This window comes from Podarcis erhardii (assembly GCF_964252035.2).
Source record: "Podarcis erhardii genome assembly, chromosome: 10".
Taxonomy (NCBI): domain Eukaryota; kingdom Metazoa; phylum Chordata; class Lepidosauria; order Squamata; family Lacertidae; genus Podarcis; species Podarcis erhardii.
The window spans coordinates 8665604-8690042 of NC_138500.1; the positions used below are offsets into that span (position 1 = coordinate 8665604).

General features: G+C 46.3%; 1 protein-coding gene across 1 annotated transcript in view; it reads left to right on the top strand.

Annotated features, from left to right (window-relative positions):
* The first annotated feature begins 944 nt into the window (after positions 1–944).
* The window catches only part of PODXL (podocalyxin like), a 79893-nt gene continuing 56398 nt past the window's right edge, over positions 945–24439 (top strand). The window contains exon 1 of the mRNA XM_081880278.1: positions 945–1490. Coding sequence (XP_081736404.1) covers positions 1406–1490 — 85 coding nt within the window. The 5' untranslated portion in view covers positions 945–1405. The remainder of the gene's footprint in view (positions 1491–24439) is intronic.

A 24439-nucleotide genomic window follows, 5' to 3' on the forward strand; every position in this document is an offset into this window, starting at 1 on the left:
TCCTGGTTCCCAGAGTGTCCTGCTTTTCCATAAGGTAAAGGTAAAGGGACCCCTGGCCATTAGGTCCAGTCGCGGACGGCTCTGGGGTTGCAATGCTCATCTCACTTTACTGGCCGAGGGAGCTGGCGTACAGCTTCCAGGTCATGTGGCCAGCATGACTAAGCCGCTTCTGGCGAACCAGAGCAGCGCACGGAAATGCCGTTTACCTTCCCGCTGGAGCGGTACCTATTTATCTACTTGCACTTTGATGTGCTTTCAAACTGCTAGGTTGGCAGGAGCAGGGACTGAGCAACAGGAGCTCACCCTGATGCGGGGATTTGAACCGCCGACCTTCTGATTGGCAAGTCCTAGGCTCTGTGGTTTAACCCACAGCACCACCCGCATCCCTTTCCCTATTCTCATCAGAGAGCTGTTGGAGGGTATGGAGTTATATAAGCCCTGAGCCAAGGAGATAAGCAACTATACAGCCTTTAAAAGACATCTGAAGGCAGCCATGAATAGGGAAGCTTGTTAATGTCTAATGTCTGATTATATTTTATATATATGTTGGAAGCTGCCCAGAGTGGCTGGGGAAACCCAAACAGAGTGGCAGGATAGAGTAATAATAATAATAATAATAATAATAATAATAGAATAGGACGTTACTATTTTAATTGGACAAATGTTGGAGGGCATGCGATTCTATGATTCAGCTCACCGACATAATAATTGGAAAGGGGTGGAGAATCTGCAGCTTGACCCTCAAGCTTGGCCAAGAGAAACCCACTCCCTTGCAGAGAAAAAAAGAGAGTGGGTGGGATCCAACGGACAGGCAGGCGCTCTGGCCAATCGCCGCTCGGGAAAACCCCCAGCCATTCAGGGAGCCGGCTTGGAGAGCTCCGGACCAATCAGGGCGCCGTCTCCTTCCTCAGCGTTCGATCGTAGTAGCCGGGTCCCAGCTTGCGGGATCGCAGTCCGGACAGCAGCAACAGCAGCAGCAGCAGCCAAGGCGTCTGATGCGTCCGCGAACAAAGGCAGCTGTGCGCAGTCGGGACTAGCAGCGTGCGCAGTCAGCCAAAGGCGGACGCGAGGAAAGGAAGCCGTGCGCTCTGCGGTAATTGGTGGTGCAGCGCCGAGCTCGCTTTGCAGCTGGAAGCGCAGGATCGGCTGGTTTGCGGCTCCCGGATCTTGGCCCCCCATTGCCAAGCAGATCTCCGGGAAAAGAGGCGAGGGGGATCCCGAGGAAACGGGGACAATAAAGGGGGGAAAGGAGAAGGCAACGTGCGCTTGGCGTCGCCCCACCAGCTCGCCGCTTTCTGCTTCCCTCCTCCTCCACCCCCAGGAAAGGACTGATCCTGCCGGGGGTCGGATCTCCGGCAAAGTTCGCCCAACGAGGCATCCCGGCCGGCGGGTCCGCGCTCTTCCCATGCGCAGAGGGGAACCCGGAGCAGCGCTCGCCATGCGCTCGGCGCTGCTGCTGCTGTTGCTCGGCGTAATCTCCTCCTGCAGGGGTGAGTAAGGGCACTTTGCCAGCTGGGATCCAAGGGGCAGGGGATCGCGAGGCTCCTGGCCCGCGAGCGTGCGGGGTTGTTGGTTTCCAGGGAGGGGGGAGCACGTTGGCATCGTCTCCAAACGGGTGCAGTTCTTGGAGAGGAAGGAGCGTGGAACACTTGCTTGGCGTGCAGAAGGTCCCAGGTACAGTTCCCGGCGTCCCCCAGTAAGGCTGGGATAGATTTCTGCCTGAAACCCTGGAGAGATGCTGCCAGCCAGTGAAGGCAGCACAGAGGTAGATGGTCTGACTCTGTATAAGGCATCTATCTACCCACCCACCCAGGCTGTGATAGTCACATAGGAAGCTGTTTTCTCATCAGTCAAAGACTTGGTCTCTTTAGCTTAGTAATGCCTACAATGACTGGCAGCTTCTCTCCAGGATTTTGCCCACCCCAACTGGGAGACGCCAGGATTCGAACTTGGGACCTTTTGCACACCGAGTGCGAGCTCCACTGCTGAGTCGCAGCCTTTTCCTCATTGACTTGACTCGCAGGTGTCAAAGGGCTGGGAAGGCAAGGATGGGGTCACCTGTCCTTAGAGCTGTATTTGTGAAGAACTCTCCCCCCGATACACAGAGATGGATAAATCTGCAAACACTTGTGGACCTGGGCGTACTCTAGACATTCGATCCAGTTCTGGGACCCACATCAACACTCTTACCCAGCGCAAAATTCTGGCGGTTGAAGTCAGTGGGCCTCGTAGGAGCTAGCTGCTGCCACTGTTCCGCTTTAGAATATTGAAAGTGTTTCTTGAGGAAGGGTGTTTCTGAGCATGTGCAGTGAGTTTCCTTCTTAAGTAACCACAGCTGACCCCAAGGTTAGAGACCGGGATTCCGAGTAGGAGGAATGGGTATGTGTGTGTTTTGCTTTAAAGGCATATCAATAATATTTGTTTTACAATTCCTCAGCTTAATTCCTTTTGAGCAGGGATTGGGGTGTCTTCATTGTCTGCCTTGCACGTGCCAATGGGACGTTTTTGAAACCAACATGGGCAATAGGGGGGTATTGGTTCACTTTAATATGCTGATACTTTAGAGCAGAGCTTACCATCCCCAGGTGAAACATAAAGGAGGGACAGTATAAGTCTCTTTTATCTTGTATTTTTATCTTGTGAACCGCCCTAAGATCTTTGGATGAAGGGTGGTATATAAATGTACTGAATAATAATAATAGCAGCAGCAGCAGCAGCTGGGTTTTAGACAAGTATGTCTTGGAGAATTAATTTTATAGAGATATATTTTGCTAAATCCATGTGCAAGATTGCATCCTGCCTGTGGCTGGCCTATAGCTTTGCAGCAGCCTCCTTTGGCGTTACAGCACAGCATCCTCTGGCTAAGGAACTGGTCTGAGCTGCATGGATATGGGTACCAGGGCGATATCCTCTTGCAGTCTGTTGTTATTGCTCTGCAAACACATGTGCTGCTGCTGCTGCTGCTGCTGCTGTCGTCTTGCATTTGGCAATCTGCAGCAGTGATACCGCTTTGGCTGGTAGATCCCTCCAGATTCTTTCACCCCCTCCTTTCTCACAACGTGCATATAACTTGGTTAACTGCGTCTTTCCCAATAGGGATGCGATTGTGTTCACCTGGACCCTAAAGCAGCTGCGGCAGGTGTTTCTGCAGTCGCAGCCAGCATGCCCAATGGTCAAGGATGCTGGGAGAGTTGTAGTCACCAACATCTGAAGGCCAAAAAAATCCCCAGGTCTGCCCTAAAGTCTTCAGGCTTTGCGCATTAGAAGCGCGGTAAAGGTAAAGGGACCCCTGACCATTAGGTCCAGTCGTGGCCGACTCTGGGGTTGCGGCGCTCATCTTACTTTATTGGCCGAGGGAGCCGGCGTACAGCTTCCGGGTCATGTGGCCAGCATGACTAAGCCGCTTCTGGCAAACCAGAGCAGTGCACAGAAACGCCGTTTACCTTCCCGCCGGAGTGGTACCTATTTATCTACTTGCACTTTGACATGCTTTCGAACTGCTAGGTTGGCAGGAGCAGGGACCGAGCAATGGGAGCTCATCCCGTCGTGGGGATTCAAACCGCTGACCTTCTGACCGGCAAGCCCTAGGCTCTGTGGTTTAACCCACAGCGCCACCCACGTGGTAGAAATCAGTAAATAATAATGGGTATCTGGGATAAAGAGGGCCCCAGTGTTGCTGGGCAAAACACCTGCTAGTTACGTTGGATTTATTGATGTCAGTTTGTCTGCACAGGATTTGTGGGTTGCAGAGCTCTGTTGCTCTCTCTAGAACCTGTCTTTTGTGATGAAGCTTGACCATCTTGCTGCTACACACCACTCTTCATCTATCTCTAATTTTAAAAGCCGCTTTCCAACATGCAGAGGCTAGCATGCTCAGCCTGGGGCTTGCTAGACTGCAAAGCGTGCTGTGATTTGGGACAGTCTGCAAGCGCAGAGCAGGAATCAGGCACATCTGTTTCCCCCACCATTACCTAACCGTTGGCCATGCTGACTAGGGTTGAGGGACATTGGAGATAAACGGCAATCTTTAGTGCCACAGGTTCCCCAGGCCTGGTGTAGGGTCCAACCCCAGATATTGTGGTCACCAGCTACACTCTTGCTTCATTAGTGGCCAAAACAGCCTCTTTACTCACACCGACTATGTTTGTTCAGCATTTGAAAACCTTGTTTTCTTTTGCTTTCACCCGTAGCCCATTTCCACAACTCTTGACGCACCGTTTTGCACGCGTGATTTATCCCTATGAGGCGTTTGCATGGGTGGTTCTGGTCACCGTTGCTCACAATTTGCTGACCTGAATGCCCATTGCTATTGTAAATCTCCTGGTAATTTTTATTTTTTCCCCTTTTTGTAAGAAGTTAATGCAACACTGACTATGCAAGAGCCTGTCAACAGTTTCTCAACCCAAAACAAATTATTTATCCTGGGGAAGAAGGGTCGTAGCTCAGTGACAGAGCATCTGTTTTCATTCCAAAGGTCCCTGGGTCAAATCCTGGCATCTTCTGGTGGAGCTCAGAATACCCGGTGCCTGAAACCCTGGAGAGCCCTTGCCTGTCGGTGTAGACCAGGCTTCCTCAAACTCGGCTCTCCAGATAGAGACTACAATCTCCATCATCCCTGACCACTGGTCCTACTAGCTAGGGATCATGGGAGTTGTAGGCCGAAAACATCTGGAGGGCTGAGTTTGAGGAAGCCTAGTGTGTAGACAATAGTAGGACCCAGTGGTCTGATTTGGCAACTTTCTATGCACTGTTGATTTCAGCTATTGGGTTGGGTTGCAAGTTGAGTAGCTGGGTCACCTGCCTTCAAATTCATTTCTGTATGGGGTTGCACCAGAGCTACCCTTACCCTGCCTTCCACAAACAGAAATACCATAGGATAAGGAAAGCAGTGGATCCCTGTCCGCAAAGAGCACGTTGCATCTCCAGGGTCCCTCCCTGAAGTGTGTGACCCTAAGTTACATCCCATATAAGGGGGAAATTGCTGTTCACTCCTATAGGGATTACGTAGAAGCACTGTATTGAAGGCAGCACAGGAGGTCAAAGTTTACCCACCAGCAGCCATCATTCTTGCTCGGGATTCTGTAGGGAGAGCCAGTGTGGTGTAGTGGTTAAGAGCGGTAGTCACGTAATCTGGTGAACCGGGTTCGCTTCCCTGCTCCTCCACATGCAGCTGCTGGGTGACCTTGGGCCAGTCACACTTCTCTGAAGTCTCTCAGCCCCACTCACCTCACAGAGTGTTTGCTGTGGGGGAGGAAGGGAAAGGAGATTGCGAGCCACTTTGAGACTCTTTAGGGTAGTTGCCAGGGAACTGCCATCGGAACAGGGAAGGGAGGTAAAGGATACAGGGATCCTCCGAAAGTCTTGCGAATCAGTTCCTCTTCCTGCAGTGGGGAAAGCCACGAATCCAGTGGGGAAGAGGGGAAGGGATAAGGGGATGCTGCTGGGAGCCTCAGCACCGCTCCTGGCCAAGCCAGCCAGGAGGGAAGCACGCCTCTGCCGTTGCCCACCTTGCGCAGAGGGGTAAAGCGCAAAGAAGGAAGAAAAAGGCCACTCCCGGATTCTGCTAGCGCTTGAGGCAGACATGAACTTTGGGGTTCTGCACTGTAAATAGTTTTGCACCAAATAAAACCTGTAAAAGTCAGGTCGGAGTCCTGCCTGGTTACTCGCGAGCAATCACCCTAGCCATATGACAGCAGTGATAAAGCGGGAGATCAAACCCAAACTCTTCTTCTCTGCACCAAAACCCCACAAAAATATGGTTTGCTCTCCCACCATCCCACCCACCCCAGATCTGTTGAATACACAAACTCCAGTTCATTTGCATGCACTAGCACAGCACCCAATATAACAAAGGGCATTTTGCTGATTACGAATAATAAGTGGGGGTGGAGGATGTGCAGAGTGGCCCTTTCTCCCCTACCCCCCACCATCTACAAAAATAATAAGATGAACAGATGCAATGGATGGCAGGATTCAAATGTTGCATAGAGGAAATTTTGGCTGATGCAGCTGTTCTCAGCTCTGCAGCGTTGAGACTTTGCTTGTTTGTTAAATGTATATCCCATCTTCTTGCCGAAGGAGCCCTGGGCAAACGTGGTCATCTGTTCCTGCTGAAACCTGCCCCTTCTGCAGAGCTGCTGGTAGCGCAGGTGACTGATTCCCCTTTTGCACCTTCTATCCGTACATCCCCCTGAATTAGGAGCCGACTTGAGCCCTTGTTGTTTTTGGAGGAAATCCTGTTGCTGAGCAGTGTGAAGGAGAGGCTGCCTAATTGCTAGTTCCATTGTTATTGATTGGAGGGTGATGAGGTGGTGCTTTTGGTTGGAAATTCTTTGCCCAGGACAGCAAGCTAGACTCCAATCCCCCCCCCTCACCCCACCCAGAGGAACTTGTTGTTGTTTAGTCGTTTAGTCGTGTCTGACTCTTCGTGACCCCATGGACCAGAGCACGCCAGGCACTTCTGTCTTCCACTGCCTCCCGCAGTTTGGTCAAACGCATGCTGGTAGCTTCGAGAACACTGTCCCACCATCTCGTCCTCTGTCGTCCCCTTCTCCTTGTGCCCTCCATCTTTCTCAACATCAGGGTCTTTTCCAGGGAGTCTTCTCTTCTCATGAGGTGGCCAAAGGATTGGAGCCTCATCTTCAGGATCTGTCCTTCCAGTGAGCACTCAGTTAGGGCTCCATAATCCTCCCCAGCTAACGGAATGGGATGATGGGAGCTGCAGTTCAACCACATCTGGAGGGCCACAGATGAACTGCACCAGTGCCAAGGCAGATGTGCCAGTTTTCCGCCCCATCTCTCTGCCTAGGGTAGGCAAAGTGGTGCTCTCCAGAAGTCATGAGTTGCCACTCTGCCCGGCTTCCAAAAAAATATCAAAATACTTGGCAGATGAAGATGACAGATTATATGGGACTTGCAGAGATGACGGGCAGAATCCGAGACCAGGAGAAAGAGACAGTGGAAGAAGATTGGAAGAAATTTAAGGACTATCTTAATAAATACTATAAGATTAAGGAATGTTAGATTGACATGGATTTAAAAATATGGTGGTTTTCAGAGATATTAGAGTATGAAAAGGAATGGAATTTGTTAAAAAAAATTGGGAAATAAGGGAATGGAGTTGCTGACGGGATAATGAAATTAGAATACAAAACGGTGAGGTATGAGGAAGTCGGGGAAATTAGGTTGAGAAAATAATTTTTGGAATTATACTTGTTGTTTTTTGTTTGTGTTTGTCTTTATTGTAATTGTTTTGTATTGGTATGTTTTACTGGAAAATTCAATAAATATTATTCAAAAAAACAACAACAACAAAATATCAAAATACTGTAATACATCAAACATTAAAAGCTTCCCTAAACAGGGCTGCCTTCAGATGTCTTCTAAAAGTCTGGTAGTTGTTTATCTCTTTGACATCTGATGGGAGGGTGTTCCACAGGGCGGGTGCCACTACCGAGAAGGCCCTCTGCCTGGTTCCCTGTAACTTGGCTACTCGCAATGAGGGAACCGCCAGAAGGCCCGCAGTGCTGGACCTCAGCGTCCGGGCAGAACGATGGAGGTGGAGACACTCCTTCAGGTATACTGGGCCAAGGCCATTTAGGGCTTTAAAGGTCAGCACTAACACTTTGAATTGTGCTCAGAAATGTACAGGGAGCCAATGTAGGTTTTTCAAGACTGGTGTTATTTGGTCTCGGCAGCCGCTCCCAGTCACCAGTCTGGCTGCTGCATTCTGGATTAGTTGTAGTACTGGCTGATGCTGAGAGGAGTTTTGAGACGAACATTTGCAAAGCCTCACATTAGCATCCTGATTATATTTTTCTTGTGTCTCTCAGTTCCCTGCTTTCTGGTGTCCAAAGTTCTCCTGCCCACTTTAACAACTCTGCTTTCCCCCACATAACATGCCGCCAGTTCTTCACCCTCTCTGGCAGAGAAGTCTTCCTCAGCCCTTCCACCTGAGTTTCCTCAACCTGGAGATGCCAGGGTTTGAACCCTGGATCATTTGCCTGCCCGGCATTTGCTGTTTCCAATGAGTACAACCCTCGTTCCATGTTCCGGCTATTCCTAACCATCTGTCAAAACAGGTGGTTATATTTTCAGGCACAACTGTTCCATATACTTTTACTGCAACAATATTCATGTTAGCATGTCAAATTGGAAACTTTTGAAATCGCTACCTCCATCAGAACACTGGAAAGGAGACTTCATTGTTCTAGAATTATTTCCTTCGTATTAGAAACATAATTTCTAATATGTACATAACCAAACATAATACAACTTTTCCACGATTTGAATTATCTGCACTGCCCAAATGCTGTTGGAACTGCCCATTTTGAATCTGGCTCACTGTTTTTTTTAAAAAAATCAACCTGCAGACATGTTTAAAAAACATTCCATAGGAATATTAGGGTCTGCCGCCATTCGTTGCTCCACTCACCTACCCCCTTTCCCCCACACCTGGCCATCCCCCCCTCCCTTTGCTTTTCGCCCACCCCTTCCTACCAGCTTGCCCCCTTTAAAGGAGCATCTCCCCCCCCACACCCCGTTAAATAGCTCTCCTGGGCCATCTGCCTCTCACACTTCTTGCTTGCTCGTCTGCCTACCATTTTGTCATCACGCTGGAGTTTGTGCAGCCAGTGAACTGCAACGTGACGACAGCCTTACGTTTCTATGTATATAGGAAAGATAGGGACCTCAGCTGCCTTATACCAAGCCAGACAAATGGTATTATTATTGCTCAATGGGAGTGGCTGCCTGGGATTTCACGTGGGGCATCTTTCCCAGCCTACCTGGAGAGGACGAGGATTGAGCCTGGGAGTTTGTGCATGCCAAGCAGATGCTCCACCGCTGAGCTACGGCCCTGACTGTACACCATGAATGTACAATATTGTACAGTCACTCCTGAATACCTGAAGGCGATGCCTGGGAACTGAACCACAACAAAGGCCCCTTTCATCCCTTTTTAACAATCTTGGCTCCCGCCCCCTATGAAAATGTGAGGAAGGATCGCCTAGTGGCTTGCGGCAGGAGTTTTCGGTTACTTTTCCTCCTTGAGCCTGCGTGACCTTGGAGGAGTCGTTTTGATTCTGCTACAATTTCTCGTTTTCCCCAGCCTTTGCCTGGAACCTGTCCTGCAGACTCGTAATTTTACGAAATACGATAATCGTTATTGTCATTGTCCCATACTGAACAACGAAATTGGGAAAAAAATCTACATCAGGCATTCAAAAACCAACAAGCCTGCTATCCCAGGCTGGTTAACCCCCTAAAAACTCTGATACCCCATAATTAAATACAATATACTCCCACAGAGACTACCTTACACGGCGTTTAAAACCAAAATCACATTTGGATAAAAACCTGTTTCTCAGGCGCTAGTCCTAGTCTTTATAACCCTGTACCTTCTTCCAGAAGGCAGAAGCTGAAAGGTAAGGTAAAGGTAAAGGGATCCCTGACCATTAGGTCCAGTCATGGACGACTCTGGAGTTGCAGCGCTCATCTCGCTTTATTGGCTGAGGGAGCCGGCGTACAGCTTCCGGGTCATGTGGCCAGTATGACTAGGCCGCTTTTGGCAAACCAGAGCAGTGCACGGAAATGCCGTTTACCTTCCCGCCAGAGCGATACCTATTTATCTACTTGCACTTTGACGTGCTTTTGAACTGCTAGGTGGGCAGGAGCAGGGACCGAGCAATGGGAGCTCACCCCATTGTGGGGATTCGAACTGCCGACCTTCTGATCGGCAAGTCCTAGGCTCCGTGGTTTAAAGTAAAGGTAAAGGTACCCCTGACCATTAGGTTCAGTCGTGGACGACTCTGGAGTTTCAGCGCTCATCTCACTCTATAGGCCGAGGGAGCCGGTGTTTGTCCGCAGACAGCTTCTGGGTCATGTGGCCAGCATGACTAAGCCGCTTCTGCACAATGAAACCAGAGCAGTGCATGGAAGTGCCATTTACCTTCCCACCAGAGCGGTACCTATTTATCTACTTGCACTGGCGTGCTTTCGAACTGCTAGGTTGGCAGAAGCAGGGACTGAACAATGGGAGCTCACCCTGTTGCGGGGATTTGAACCGGCGACCTTCAGATCAGCAAGCCCTAGGCTCAGTGGTTTAGGCCACAGCACCACCCACGCCACCCATCAAATGTTACTAGACTGTAATTTCCATCAGTCTGGCTGGACCTGATGGAACTCGGCATTTGGTAACATCTGGAGAGCTATGAGTTCCTCAGGCTGATAAAGGATGACCCGCAGCTACTCCTACTTGGAGTAGGTCAGTTGATTCCTATGGGCCTACCCTGAGAATGATTTCGTTAAATGCTGCCCAGAGTTGTGTCCTTATTTTGCTTGTCTCCATTCACAAGTTCCCTTCCAGATGTGTGGTTACTAACCACCAACCTCCCATAAAATGATCCTCTTGCCTTTAAACATTTCTGCTGCAACCTTATTGCACAGAGGAAAGGCAGGCTGAAAAAGAATCTCATGAAAGGGCTGTGTACGTTCTTACCACATCATTAAAAAGTAGCATTTATTAGTAGCATCAATAACATGTGGAAGAATGAGGAGCCACTGCACGTTGCAGGATAAGACCTTTGAGGGTATTTTGAGAAGCCGTCAGCTGCTTGCTAATGTCTCGAGAACCCTGTCGTTTTGATTATTAAATTAAAGTAAGTTACTAGATCTCATGGTTGGGCACAGATTTCAAAGGCAGTTTATGGATCCTGTGGTTAGGCACAGATTTCAGGGTGATGCGACGTGGCATTGGTAGAGCAGTAACAATGAGGCGAGTCAGACAGGGAAGAATTGAGTTCTGGCTGCATTTAGTGATTTGTCACACAAAAACTCCAGAAGTGAGGCAAGACTCCTCCACCTTCCCCTACTCTGTTCAGAGTTGCCACCTTCTTCTTTTCCCTGATTGGCTCATGATGAGAACAGTTGCATGTCAGCCCAAAATTCATCAGGCGGTGTTATCCATGCTGGGATAAGCTGCTCCTCTTGGATTGTATTTCTTCTTTTCTTTTGCATCATGTAGTGTTCTTAAAGAGGGATGTGGGTGGCGCTGTGGGTTAAACCACAGAGCCTAGGACTTGCTGATCAGAAGGTCGGCGGTTTGAATCCCTGCAGCGGGGTGAGCTCCCGTTGCTCGGTCCCTGCTCCTGCCAACCTAGCAGTTCGAAAGCACGTCAAAGTGCAAGTAGATAAATATGTACCGTTCTGGCGGGAAGGTAAACGGCATTTCCATGCGCTGCTCTGGTTTGCCAGAAGTGGCTTAGCCATGCTGGCCACATGACCTGGAAGCTGTACGCCGGCTCCCTCAGCCAATAAAGCAAGATGAGCGCCGCAACCCCAGAGTCGGCCACGACTGGACCTCATGGTCAGGGGTCCCTTTACCTTTACCTTACTGTTCTTAAAGGCACAAGAAACTGTAGCAGGGAAGGCATGCAGACTGAGGGAAGCGACTTTATTTTTCCCCTGGAGGGGCAGCGCAAAAGGAAATCTCCACCCTTTCTCCTTCTCTGTGCTTGCTTGTTTTCACAAAGCTCAGGCCATCTGTTGACGCATGCTGAATTCGCTGTCGAGAAGCTGTAAGTGGAAGTGTTCCCGCCAGACAGAAAGATTAATCCAGATTGCTTTGTGTGCGTAGTAACTACTAGAGCTGTCTTCAGCCTCAAAGGAGCCCACAGCCCTTTTGCCCTAGAGAAAGGGAGACTTGCACCTCTCAGCATCTTTCGCTCGCCTCCAAATCTCCGGTGGCTTTCCTTTCTTCTGCCCCTGATCACAGGCAAATCTCCCTTCAGCCCCCCCAGATTCAACATGCAAAGATTAATAGTGGTGAGTAATTGTATTTCTGTGCTGCTTTTCATTCAAATGAGTCCCAAAGCGGCTTGCAAACAATACAGAACAATAGGACATAACAGAACATCACATAGATACAGCACAAATAATATAAACTGATTAACAAGTTATCAATAAAGCAGTTACAAATCATCAATTAAAAATTGCGATCTATAAAACAGTATTAACAAAGCAGGAAATAAATAATGAGCTAAATCTGCAGCCCAAGTCATATTGCATCATTAACAAATCAATACGGCATTGATAATCTATAAAACAACATTAACAGAATAGCAACTGGGGGGGGGGATAAGCTAAGCATTAAGTTTATGGGGGCAGATGGGGCTTGTCAACCTGCGAAGGTAGCCCATCTAGGAAAAGGAAAACCCTGGTCCTAAACCACTGCTGCCTTGTGGGATATGTTATGGAGAAGAGTAAACCCTACAAAAATCCACAGACGAGGCCCTAAGATGTTTGGATGGCGCCTCCTTCCAGCAGGTCTTGCGTCCAAGCCACTGCCAACCATCTTGTTCTGCTTTCCTTTGGACCACATCAGTGAGGTGGAGATGAGGATCTTGTCTCTTTTTTCCCAATTTTTTTCTAATTGATTTTCCAAAATTTTTAAACAAACAAACATACATCTTAACTGTACTTAATCCAATCTTAGTAACATTGTTAAATGACCTCCTCGAATCCCCCGGCTGAATTTCAGTGTATATCATTGTAACAGTTTTCCAAAGCCAATTTTCTCATAAAATTAACTTAATCACTTAACATCTTTCTTCCTTTTCATTTTAACTTTAAACATAGTATTCTCTAACATCACATATTTAAATCCTAGGCCTATCTGGCATTTGCAAGTTCAGTGGTGCCTCGCAAGACGAAATTAATTCGTTCCGCGAGTTGCTTCGTCTTGCGAAGCACGGCTATTAGCGGTTTCGTCTTGCAAAGCAAGCCCATAGGGAAATTCATCTTGCAAAGCACCTCGAAAAACGGAAAACCCTTTCGTCTAGCGAGTTTTTCGTCTTGCGAGGCATTCGTCTTGCGGGGCACCACTGTTTTTCCAATTAAGTTATCTTAGCATATTTAACTAAATAGTCTTTGAATTTCATCCATTCCTCCTGGTACTCTTCCTCCTTTTGGTCGGGGACTCTTCCAGTCAGGTCGGCTAGCTCCGAAAAGTCCATCAGGAGATGAGGATCTTGTCATCTGGGCAGCCCAGGACACCCAGACACACTGCCCTGGCTTGCACCCCAGGGAGATGACTTGGGTGCTGCTAACACAGCAGTTTGACTTCACCCCAGAGGCACACTCCACGGTCTCTTGAGACAGACGGATGCCAACAAGTTTAAGTTCTTACACACACTCTCCATGCCCCCATGACTCATAATCTTTTGCTCTATTCAGTTCATTAAAATACACATACCTCGGGTTAAGAACGTAATTGGTTCCGGAGGTCCGTTCTTAACCTGAAACTGTTCTTAACCTGAAGCACCACTTTAGCTAATGGGGGCCTCCCACTGCTGCTGCGCCGCCGGAGCACAATTTCTGTTCTCAGCCTGAAGCAAAGTTCTTAACCTGAAGCACTATTTCTGGGTTAGCAGAGTCTGTAACCTGAAGCGTCTGTAACCTGAAGTGTCTATAACCCGAGGTACCACTGTACAGTGATACCTTGACTTTCAAACTTAATCTGTTCCAGACTTTTATTTTTTATTTTTTTTAAAGTGATTTTATAAACACAAATAAACAACACATACAGAAAAACAAACAATACAAATGAATTCTTGTCTTATCCTTATTTTTTCTAAACATTGCTAGGTGGGCTTCCCCAAGTCCCCCCTATCTGATTTTCATTTTACCTCATCTTTAGCAGTTTACATATATCATAATTTCTAACCATTTTTTTTATCACGCTTACTTTAACCATAGAAATCTTCACATTTTATCACTTACAAATAATACTTTTTAAAAATACACTATCCTCTACTTCTAACCCTACAGTGTATATACACTTCCAAAGCTATTCAAAGATTTAAATATTAACATTTTTTTTTTCAAATATTCCTTAAACTTCTTCTAATCTTCTTCCATCGTCTCTTCTGCCTGGTCTCGGAGTCTCTCAATCAGTTCGGCAAGTTCCATATAGTCCATCATCTTCATCATTCCAGGCTTTTTAAAACAACCCTTCAAACAGCAATTTAACATGAATTTTACTATCTAATGAGACCATTGGTCCATAAAAGGAAAGCAATAACAATGTACTGCAGTCACACAATCAGTCAATCAGTAGCTGAACTGGGTTCCACACAGTCACAAAAAAAGAGGCACAACAACGCAAAATAGCAAAAACAGACAGACCTCGGCGTAACACTCAAAATGGAAGTGTGGCACTCAAATCGGAAGTGTAACACTCAAAACGGAACACGTTCGGCTTCCAGAAAAAGTTTGCAAACCGGAACACTTACTTCCGGGTTTGTAGTGTTTGGGTTCCAAGTTGTTTGAGTAGCAAGGCGTTTGAGAACCAAGGTACCACTGTGATGTACATTGTTAAGCCAGCTCAGCCAGGTGCTGTGTTCGATGGGGTCCTTGGGTAGTGGGCCATGGTGGAGACAGTGATGATGAAGATATATCATTTGCCCAATAACAACTGTTGGAAGTGTAATGAATGCGAAGGAACTTTTTATCATCTTTGGTGGACCTGCCCGAAGATTAAGGCCTACTGGGAAATGATCTATAATGAAATTAAGAAAATCCTTAAGTGGACATTTGCAAAGAAACCGGAGGCTTTTCTCTTGGGCATGGTAGGCCAAATGATTCCAAAGAAAGATAGAACATTTTTTATGTACGCAACAACAGCAGCAAGAATTCTTTTGGCAAAGTATTGGAAGACTAAAGAACTACCTACTCTGGAAGAATGGCAGACCAAGGTGACTGAATTTATGGGACTGGCAGAGATGACCGGCAGAATTCGTGACCAGAGGAGAGAGACAGTGGAAGAGGACTGGAAAAAATTTAAAATTTATCTTAAAAATTGTTGTAAAATTTCGGAATGTTAAGATGTCAAGGGATTTGATATAAAGAATTACAGCTGTAAAAATTTAAGCTTAAGAAAATTTTAAAGAGAATTAAATATAAAAATGGATGAAGGATTGCTAAAAAATTTTAAAACAAGGATGCAGTGAAGGGGAGGTATGGGGAAGTCGTGTTATGTTTGTTTGTATTTTGTTTATGTTGTAAAATTAATAAAAATTATTAAAAAAAAAAAGAGAGACAGTGATGATGAGAAACCAGCCCATGCCCCTCTAGATAATCAATAATAATAATAATAATAATAATAATAATAATAATTTATTATTTATACCCTGCCCATCTGGCTGCGCTTCCCCAGCCACTCTGGGCGACTTCCCAAAAAATATTAAAATACTGTGATACATCAAACATTAAAAGCTTCCCTAAACAGGGCTGCCTTCAGATGTCTTCTAAAAGTCTGGTAGTTGTTCTTCTCTTTGACATCTGGTGGGAGAGCGTTCCACAGGGAGGGCGCCACTACCGAGAAGGCCCTCTGCCTGGTTCCCTGTAACTTGGCTTCTCGCAGTGAGGGAACTGCCAGAAGGCCCTCAGAGCTGGACGATGGGGGTGAAGACGCTCCTTCAGATATACTGGACCGAGGCCATTTAGGGCTTTAAAGGTCCATCAGGACCTTTAATCAGGAGGTCCATTCCCACTCGAGGAAGTCCAAGACGAGCCTGGTGCATGCTGGGGCCTGGCTTGCCTGTGTGCCTTCCCCAGCCATCATTTTAAGCCACACAGATGCTCACTCAAAGGCATTAATAGTCTTTTTTTTTTTTTAACTGAAAGGATGTCTGAATCAACAAACCGTGGTTTGCAGTTGACTGTTAACTTGGAAACCATGGCTTGAGGTGGGTTTGCAGACACTTCTCTGTGCGATGTCATGGAGAAGTCATAAGTCAGGGGGCCACCTCTTGGTGGAATGAGAGCAAAGCAGAGCGATGAATATTTACAAAGATGAGGGCTGAGATAAATTAAAAGGAAAGCAGCCAGGTCATCTGTTCTCAGCCGTGGTGCTCCTGTTGTACATTTGGAAACTCATACCGTGATTTGGGTTCTAAAGTATGGTTGTTGCAAAACTGCACCTCCATGGTTTGGTCTGGTGTCTGAATTGAGCATGAGGATGGTTCAGATGGTTTGCCAAACCATGGTTTGCCCAGATATCTGAACTGATAGCATCTGTGTTTGGCAGGAAGTCTTTTCTAAGTCCTGCTGCCTGGGATCCTTTTCAGCTGGGGAAATGAGTGACAGAGGGCCAAAGTACAGGAGAAGTTAAATGCCTCTTTGCACTTAACGTAGAAGTGTTTCATTGTAAAATACAAATTACATCAGCTCTGGTGAGGCTGATGATTAACCGTATCAGAACAGGAACAGAGCAGAAAACGTTCCTGCAGAAAAACCCCTTTCTCAAGCTGGTGTATTCGGTATGGTATCTGAATTAAGCATGAACATGGTTCAGATGTAGCAACAAACCATGGTTTGCCATGATATCTGAGCTGACAGCATCAGATAAACTATGGTTTGCAAGTGGCCACCAACCCAGGCTTGATGCTGATTTGCAGATCACGGTTTGGCAAATGAGGGCTAAATTGCAGGTGAAATGCCTCCTTGCACTTAGCATAGGGCGTTTGTTTGTTTGTTTGTTTGTTTGTTTGTTTGTTTGTTTGTTTGTTTGTTGTAAAATGAAAATTGCATCGGCTCTGGGCATCAGCTTTCTAAAGCAGGTGTTTGTTTGGAGGAGAAATCTCCTAATGGCACCAGTGCGGGAATTCCCTCTCAATACATATAGCACCTGTAGGGAGGGGTTTCCCTCAAGGTGACAGCCGTGAAGGAATGTCTAAATTTCTCCCTTCACACCTGCTCTGACCCTGTTAATTATCAGCCTCCCTACAGCTGACTAATTATTAAAACCCGCTTGCTAAATGTGCATTTAACATTGCATGAAGTTTGGTCCAAAGCCAGGATGTGGGTGGCTCAGCCTACTTTCCCACTGTGAGGGAATGCAGCCCCAGACCTGGAAAAGCTTTCCTCTTCTGACCTAGACCTTCCTGTCCCCAGGCCCATGTGTGATTTCTTATCCTCCCTTTAACTTTCTGTAGCGTTCAGCTCTTCCTGCCCCTAGGCTTCCCACGAGGTGTTCTGCCCCATCAAACCGACCTTTTATCATTCCTGAAAGTGCTACACCCTGCGTTGGCTATGCGTCACTTGCTGTCTCTCAGCCTCAGCAATTGGAATGTTTGTGAACGTTCTTCTACATCGCGGTTGCACAGCCCCCAGCTAGCGAGACCTTGCAAAGGCATGCCAGTCTTTTTCTGCAAATTTGACAATCGTAGGGAAGATGAGAGCAAACCTTCCGCTTCCTTTGGGAAGGGCTTAAGATCGCTTCCCTTCCCATCTCCTCACCGCTGGCTTCGGCATCTCGCTTAAGTTTGCGAGCCGTATCACAGTTATGCCTACAAGATGACATTTAGCTGGGCCATTTTAAGGCTTAATTTATGAACTGTTTTCTTCTTTTAATTTGCATTTTATTTATTTGTTAGCATTCTTATATTACATCGGTAAACGTTGTCATATTACATTACAGAACTAACTATAATATAAATTCCAACATGTATACAAAAATTATATACAGTGGTACCTCGCAAGACAAATGCCTCGTAAGACGAAAAACTCGCAAGATGAAAGAGTTTTTCGTTTTTTGAGTTGCTTCGCAAGACGAATTTCCCTATGGGCTTGCTTCGCAAGATGAAAACGTCTTGCAAGTTTGTTTCCTTTGTCTTGCAAGTTTGTTTCCTTTTTCTTAAAACCATGCATTCAGGGGGTGCAGTTGCGACTTGACTTCGAGGAGCAACTCATAGCACGCAGTGTGGTAGCCTTTTTTGAGGTTTTTGAAGACTTTGGTGATTTTTGAAGCTTTCCCAAAAACCGTGCTTTGCAAGACGAAAAAAATCGCAAGACGAAAAAAATCGCAGAATGAATTAATTTTGTCTAGAAAGAAAATGAAACAAAAAAAAGAACAAAGAGAAAAAAGAAAAACAATTCCCCCCCCCAAAAAAAATCGTATACATACCAACACACTAGACTTCCTGTCTTTCCTGTTGTATATTCCTTTTTAAAAAAAGAATGTACTCTTATTATTGTATATTTCTTTACATGTTATCTAATACATTCCTATATCAATTTGTGCTCTCAACTCAGTCTCACTCCAACGTCAATCAAATGCTAGAACTGTTCTTAATGGCCGCTTCTAATGCAAAAGCATCATGTGGTACAGTGGTGCCCCACAAGACGAACGCCTCGCAAGACGGAAAACCCGCTAGACGAAAGGGTTTTCCGTTTTGGAGGTGCTTCGCAAAACGAATTTCCTATGGGCTTGCTTCGCAAGACGAAAATGTGGTTTTTTTTCCTCCCCCCAAATTCTCCATCAGATCACATAGCATGTCTGTGGCAAGAGCATGAGCCCCAAAAATCATACGTCCACTGTTTCATTCAGAATATTTTTCTTATTGTTTTCCTCCTCTAAAAACTAGGTGGTCTTATGGTCAGGTGCGTCTTACGGAGCGAAAAATACGGTATATATGTGTGTGGACCATCCCTGGATCAAGTGACTTTTCTCCTTTTAAGATCTCAAAAGTTCATCCCCTAGCCCAAAGTTGCCATCTGAACTAGCCAGATGCCACAGTCAGTCCATCATTTGAGAAATGAGACTTTAGAGCTGCCTTGCCCCAAAATGGCAGCTAGCCATTCTGTTTTCGCAACTGGAACCTCGGTTTAAGGAGCCATTTGGCACCTAGCCTATATAGCTGAGCTTCTACCACTTCCCGTCAGAAATAGTTCGAACAGTTGCTACCATTTTTTGGCTACTTGGTCTCCTGCAGCTTTGTCTTTTCCTTCCTCAGATCCTGCAGAACTTTTCTGGAGTTTACCCCTTTGTTTGGAGCAGCTGTGCCACCCAGGCTAGCCTTTGGGGGGGCTCACCCCCACCCTCGACTCAGCTGGTGCTGGGCTCCTCCCGGTCTATTTGTTCAAGGATGCTGGAGTCTCTGGGTGTCTGCTCACACAGGCCCTCCTGCTGCCCTTTTTGCACTCCCAACATCTGCAGCCGTCTGTTTTTTCTGTCGCCAGGCAGACAGAACTGACAGCTCGGTTCTGTGCCAGCCAGCGAAGGGAAGCCACAGCTGTGCAGGATGCATGTTGATGTCCTTTTGTAGAGAGTGCCCTGGAGGGAGATGCCAGAGGGCACAGGGATATGGAGGAATATCTCACTCAGATATTGCTGCATGGCAGGGTCGCTGCCCTGTGCCTGCTTCCTGACACTGCAAAGGCGATGCTTTATTTTGTGTGTGTGTGTGTGTGTGTGTGTGTGTGTGTGTGTGTGTACACACACACACACACACACACATTTCTATTAATATTTAACATTAGTTAACATTGATACAACAGAACTTCTCATCTTATACAATATTTTTTTGGACTTCCGTCAACACCTCAGATGATTTTGCGTACTTATCACTTATGCATTTCTTAATTTAATATTACCTTTAAATATCTTAAATAATTCTCCTCATTATCTTTTTTTTTTTTTTTGCAATATTTCTAATAATTCACCTTACAAAACTTCTTGCAAACTTACTAGTGTAATCTGTTCATCACAATTACTTTTCAAATAATCCGTATATTTACTCCAGTCTTCTGAGAATCTCTGTCCCGCAGGTTTCGAATCCTTCCTGTTAGTTTATCTAATTCTGCATAGTCCATCAGTTTCATCCTCCATTCTTCTTTCGTCGGTAATTCTTCTCGCTGCCAGTTTTGTGCCAGTAGTATTCTTGCTGCAGTCATTGCATATAAAAACAACTTACAATCCTTTCTATTTATATGATCTCATACAAAGCCAAGTAAAAATGCTTCTGGTTTTTTAATGAATGTATATTTCAACATTTTTTTCCATCTCATTATAAATCATTTCCCAGACGTTTTTCACTTTTTTACGTTCCCACCACATGTGATAAAATGTTCCTTCTTTTTCTTTGCATTTCCAACATTTATTACTAACTTTATACATTTTAGCTAGTTTTCACAGGCGTAATATACCATCTATACATCATTTTCAGCAAAGGCAATGCTTTCATTCCTTCCCACAATGCAGTGCTGCAGGGATTGCTCTGTAATGATCCAGAGTTTTGCAGTTAAAAAGGTAAAGGGACCCCTGACCATTAGGTCCAGTCGTGGCTGACTCTGGGGTTGTGGCGCTCATCTCGCTTTAGTGGCCGAGGGAGCTAGCATACAGCTTCTGGGTCATGTGTCCAGCATGACTAAGCCGCTTCTGGCGAACCAGAGCAGCGCACGGAACCAGAGCAGCACACGGAAACGCCGTTTACCTTCCTCCCAGAGTGGTACCTATCTATCTACTTGCACTTGACATGCTTTCGAACTGGCCCAGAGGTGGAAACAAGAAGAGGTTCCGACTTTGGAGGAATGGAGGTTAAAACTAACAGACTACGCAGAGTTAGACAAATTAACAGGGAAAATTAGATACCAAAAAGACCAGAAATTCATTGAGTACTGGGGGAAATTTACAGAGTATTTGAAAAACATATGTGAGGATAGCACAACGCTAGCGTGTTTCAAAGAAGCTTTGTGAAAATAGAAGGAGTATTGCCAAAAGGCAAGCAAGGATAGAAATATAACATTTAATGGCAATATTTAATGAAGGAATGTGAGGAGAGGATTTGAACTACGAAAGATTGTCAGAGAAGTTGAGGGAGGTCCAAACAAGGCGAAATATGTGATATATAAATGGATTGGTTTATTGTTTTTTATGGAAAAATTTCAATAAAAATTTATTTAAAAAAAAAAAAAAAGACATGCTTTCGAACTGCTAGGTTGGCAGGAGCAGGGACCGAGCAACGGGAGCTCACCCCGTCGCGGGGATTCGAAACGCCGACCTTCTGATCGGCAAGTCCTAGGCTCTGTGGTTTAACCCACAGCACCACACGCGTCCCTTTTGGTAAAGTAGGGTTGCCATATTTCAAATGGTGGAACTTTTCCGGACAGAAAAGCTGTTGAGCTTTTTTTTGGCATAATAATAATAATAATAATAATAATAATAATAATAATACTAAGGCAGAACTTTGGTCTATCCAGGATTTCAGACTGGATTCACCCCCAGCCTTACTTGGAGATTAAATTTGGCGTCTTCTGCATGCCAAACAGATGTTCTGGCGCTGAGCTACAGCCTCAATAGAGCCAGTGTGGTGTAGTGGTTAAGAGCGGTAGTCTCGTAATCTGGTGAACCGGGTTCGCTTCCCCGCTCCTCCACATGCAGCTGCTGGGTGACCTTGGGCCAGTCACACTTCTCTGAAGTCTCTCAGCCCCACTCACCTCACAGAGTGTTTGTTGTGGGGGAGGAAGGGAAAAGGAGAATGTTAGCCGCTTTGAGACTCCTTAAAGGGAGTGAAAGGCGGGATATCAAATCCAAACTCCTCTTCTTCTTCTTCTTCTTCTTCTTCTTCTTCTTCTTCTTCTTCCAACTGTGGAAGAGGTTTCATCTGCTTATTTTCCAGGTGTTAAGCTGCTGGGATTGAAAAAGCAGAAGGGCGAGTCCAAAAAGCAGGGAACCCATGCCTGGTAGTCCTGTTGTAACAACTCTGCTTGCTCCTCAGGAGTGATGGGCTGTAACAGGCTCTCTCCTGCCTCCTTCAGGATCCCACAGATTGCTCAGCTGTCACCTGCTGGGTGACACATTCATCCTTTCCCTCCTGACGTAGCTGCCTAGGGATTGACAAGAACAGTCTTATTTCTGGGCCATGTCTGTGGTCCGTGCGTTCCGTTCTGCCCCATTTTCTGCAAAAGATGTGAAATAAATACACTGTACAGGAATCATTTCCCACAGGAGGTGGTGATGGCCACAAACCTAGAATGATAGAATTGTTGGAAAGGTGACCCCAGGGGTCCCTTGCAATGCAGGAATCTCGGATAAAATCTCCCTGGCAGATGGCCGTCCAACCTCTGCTTAAAAACCTCCAAGGAAGGAGAGTCCACAATCTCCATTCCACTGTCAAACAGCTCTTACTGTCATGAAGTCTTTCCTGACGTTGAGTGAGAATCTCCTTTCTTGTTACGTGAAGCCATTGGTTTGAATCCTGCCCTCTGGAGCAGGAGAAAACTTGCTCCATCTTCCATTGGGCAGCCCTTGAGATAATTGAAGATGGCTATCGTATCTCTTCTCACTCCTCTTTTCCAGGCTAAATGTACCCAGCTCCTTCAACCGTTCCTCATAGTGTTTAGTTTAAACCTTGTTGTTGTTTAGTCATTTAGTCGTGTCTGACTCTTCATGACCCCCTGGACCAGAGCACGCCAGGCACTCCTGTCTTCCACTGCCTCCCGCAGTTTGGTCAAACTCATGCTGGTAGCTTCAACAACACCGTCCAACCATCTCGTCCTCTGTTGTCCCCTTCTCCTTGTGCCCTCCATCTTTCCCAACATCAGGGTCTTTTCCAGGGAGTCTTCTCATCTCATGAGGTGGCCCAAAGTATTGGAGCCTCAGCTTCACGATCTGTCCTTCCAGTGAGCCCTCAGGGCTGATTTCCTTAAGAATGGAGAGGATTGATCTTCTTGCAGTCCATGGGACTCTCAAGAGTCTCCTCTAGCACCATAATTCAAAAGCATCGATTCTTCAGTGACCAGCCTTCTTGATGGTCCAGCTCTCACTTCCATACATCACTACAGTGGTACCTCGGGTTAAGTACTTACTTCGTTCCAAAGGTCCGTTCTTAACCCGAAACTGTTCTTAACCTAAAGTACCACTTTAGCTAATGGGGCCTCCTGCTGCTGCCGCGCCATCAGCGCACGATTTCTGTTCTCATCCTGAAGCAAAGTTCTTAACCTGAGGTAATATTTCTGGGTTAGCAGAGTCTGTAACCTGAAGTGTATGTTAACCTGAAGCGTATGTAACCCGAGGTACCACTGTACTGGGAAAACCATAGCTTTAACTATACGGACATTTGTTGGCAAGGTGATGTCTCTGCTTTTTAAGATGCTGTCTAGGTTTAAACCTAGATGGCTTTAAAAGAGGATCAGATTAATGCATGGAGGAGATTGATAGCTGCCAGCCAGGATGGCTATGCTTCTGAATGCCAACGTCTGCTCAGATCCTCCTCGTGAGTTTCCCACAAGGCATCTGGTCTGCCACTGTGAGAACAGGATGCTGGCTAAAAGTGTAGGAGCAAGTGTTTGAATCTCACTGCACCAAATTCTACTCCAGGCAGACCAATTGGCTGCATACATAGATGACTGGTTTGGGTCTATTAATTTCTGGGAGTGGGCTCTTCAGTATGAATAACGTTGTGCTGCGCCCAGTAAAGTTCTACTCAGAAAAGGTCCACTGAAATGAATGAACCCAAGTTAGTCACCTTTAATTTAGTTCAGTAGGTCTACTCTGAGCAGGAGTAGCATTGGATGTAGTCCATGACTTTCAGGACTGTTTCCAGAATCGAGAGAATATATCTCTGTAACCTTTTTGCACGTATACTTTGGGATACTTCAAAGTGTTATTTTTATCGGCCTTTTTCAGGAAAGGCTTGGTCAGCTCTGATTAATAAGTGCTTATTCCATTTCCTTTCCTTCCGTAATGAGCCGTTTTCTTCGGGGAGGGAGGGGCCTGGATCTCCCAGGCTGTCTGCTATTTCTCTACTACATATTAAAAAGGGTTCGCTTTGCAGAATGTGGCGCTGTTGTTTTTAATGGATTCTCTCACAAATTGTTCATCTCCAGTGAATTCGGTGACCTCTCTGAGGCTGCCTCTTAATCTTCTCTTTTTCTCTCAGAAGAGTGACCTACTTTCTTGAGCTTTATTGAGTTGCTGAGATCCTGGAATATCCATGTCAATTGGGTTTTCTTCCTCGCTGCTGTCTCTCTCCCTATGCACACACGCACCCAGGCCAATGTCTTGAGCACTATTATATAATAAGCAAGGCAGGTCTACAAGCAGTGAGCTCTGTGATGCAAGGATTTGGCCGAGCCCAGGGTAGCTTGCTTTAGATTTGGAGAGCTGGTTCCCACAAGCTCCTTTGCTCGCTTCGAGAGCAGAACAATGGGGAAGTGGCAAGGTTGAATCCTGACAAGACAGAAGTACTCTTTTTGGGAGACAGAGGTTGGGTGGGTGTGGGGGACTCCCTGGTCCTGAAACAACTAACTGTGCCCCTGAAGGACCGGGTGTGCAGCCTGGGAGTCATTCTGGACTCACAGCTGTCCATGAAGGCACAGGTTAATTCTGTGTCCAGGGCAGCTGTTGACCAGCTCTATCTGGTACACAGGATGAGACCCTACCTGCCCGCAGACTGCCTCACTAGAGTGTTGCATGCTCTGGTTATCTCCCGCTTGGACTACTGCAATGCGCTCTACGTGGGGCTACCTTTGAAGGTGACCCGGAAACTGCAATCGATCCAGAATGCGGCAGCTAGATTGGTGACTGGGAGCAGCCACCGAGACCATATAACACCAGTCCTAAAGGATCTTCACTGGCTCCCGGTACGTTTCTGAGCAC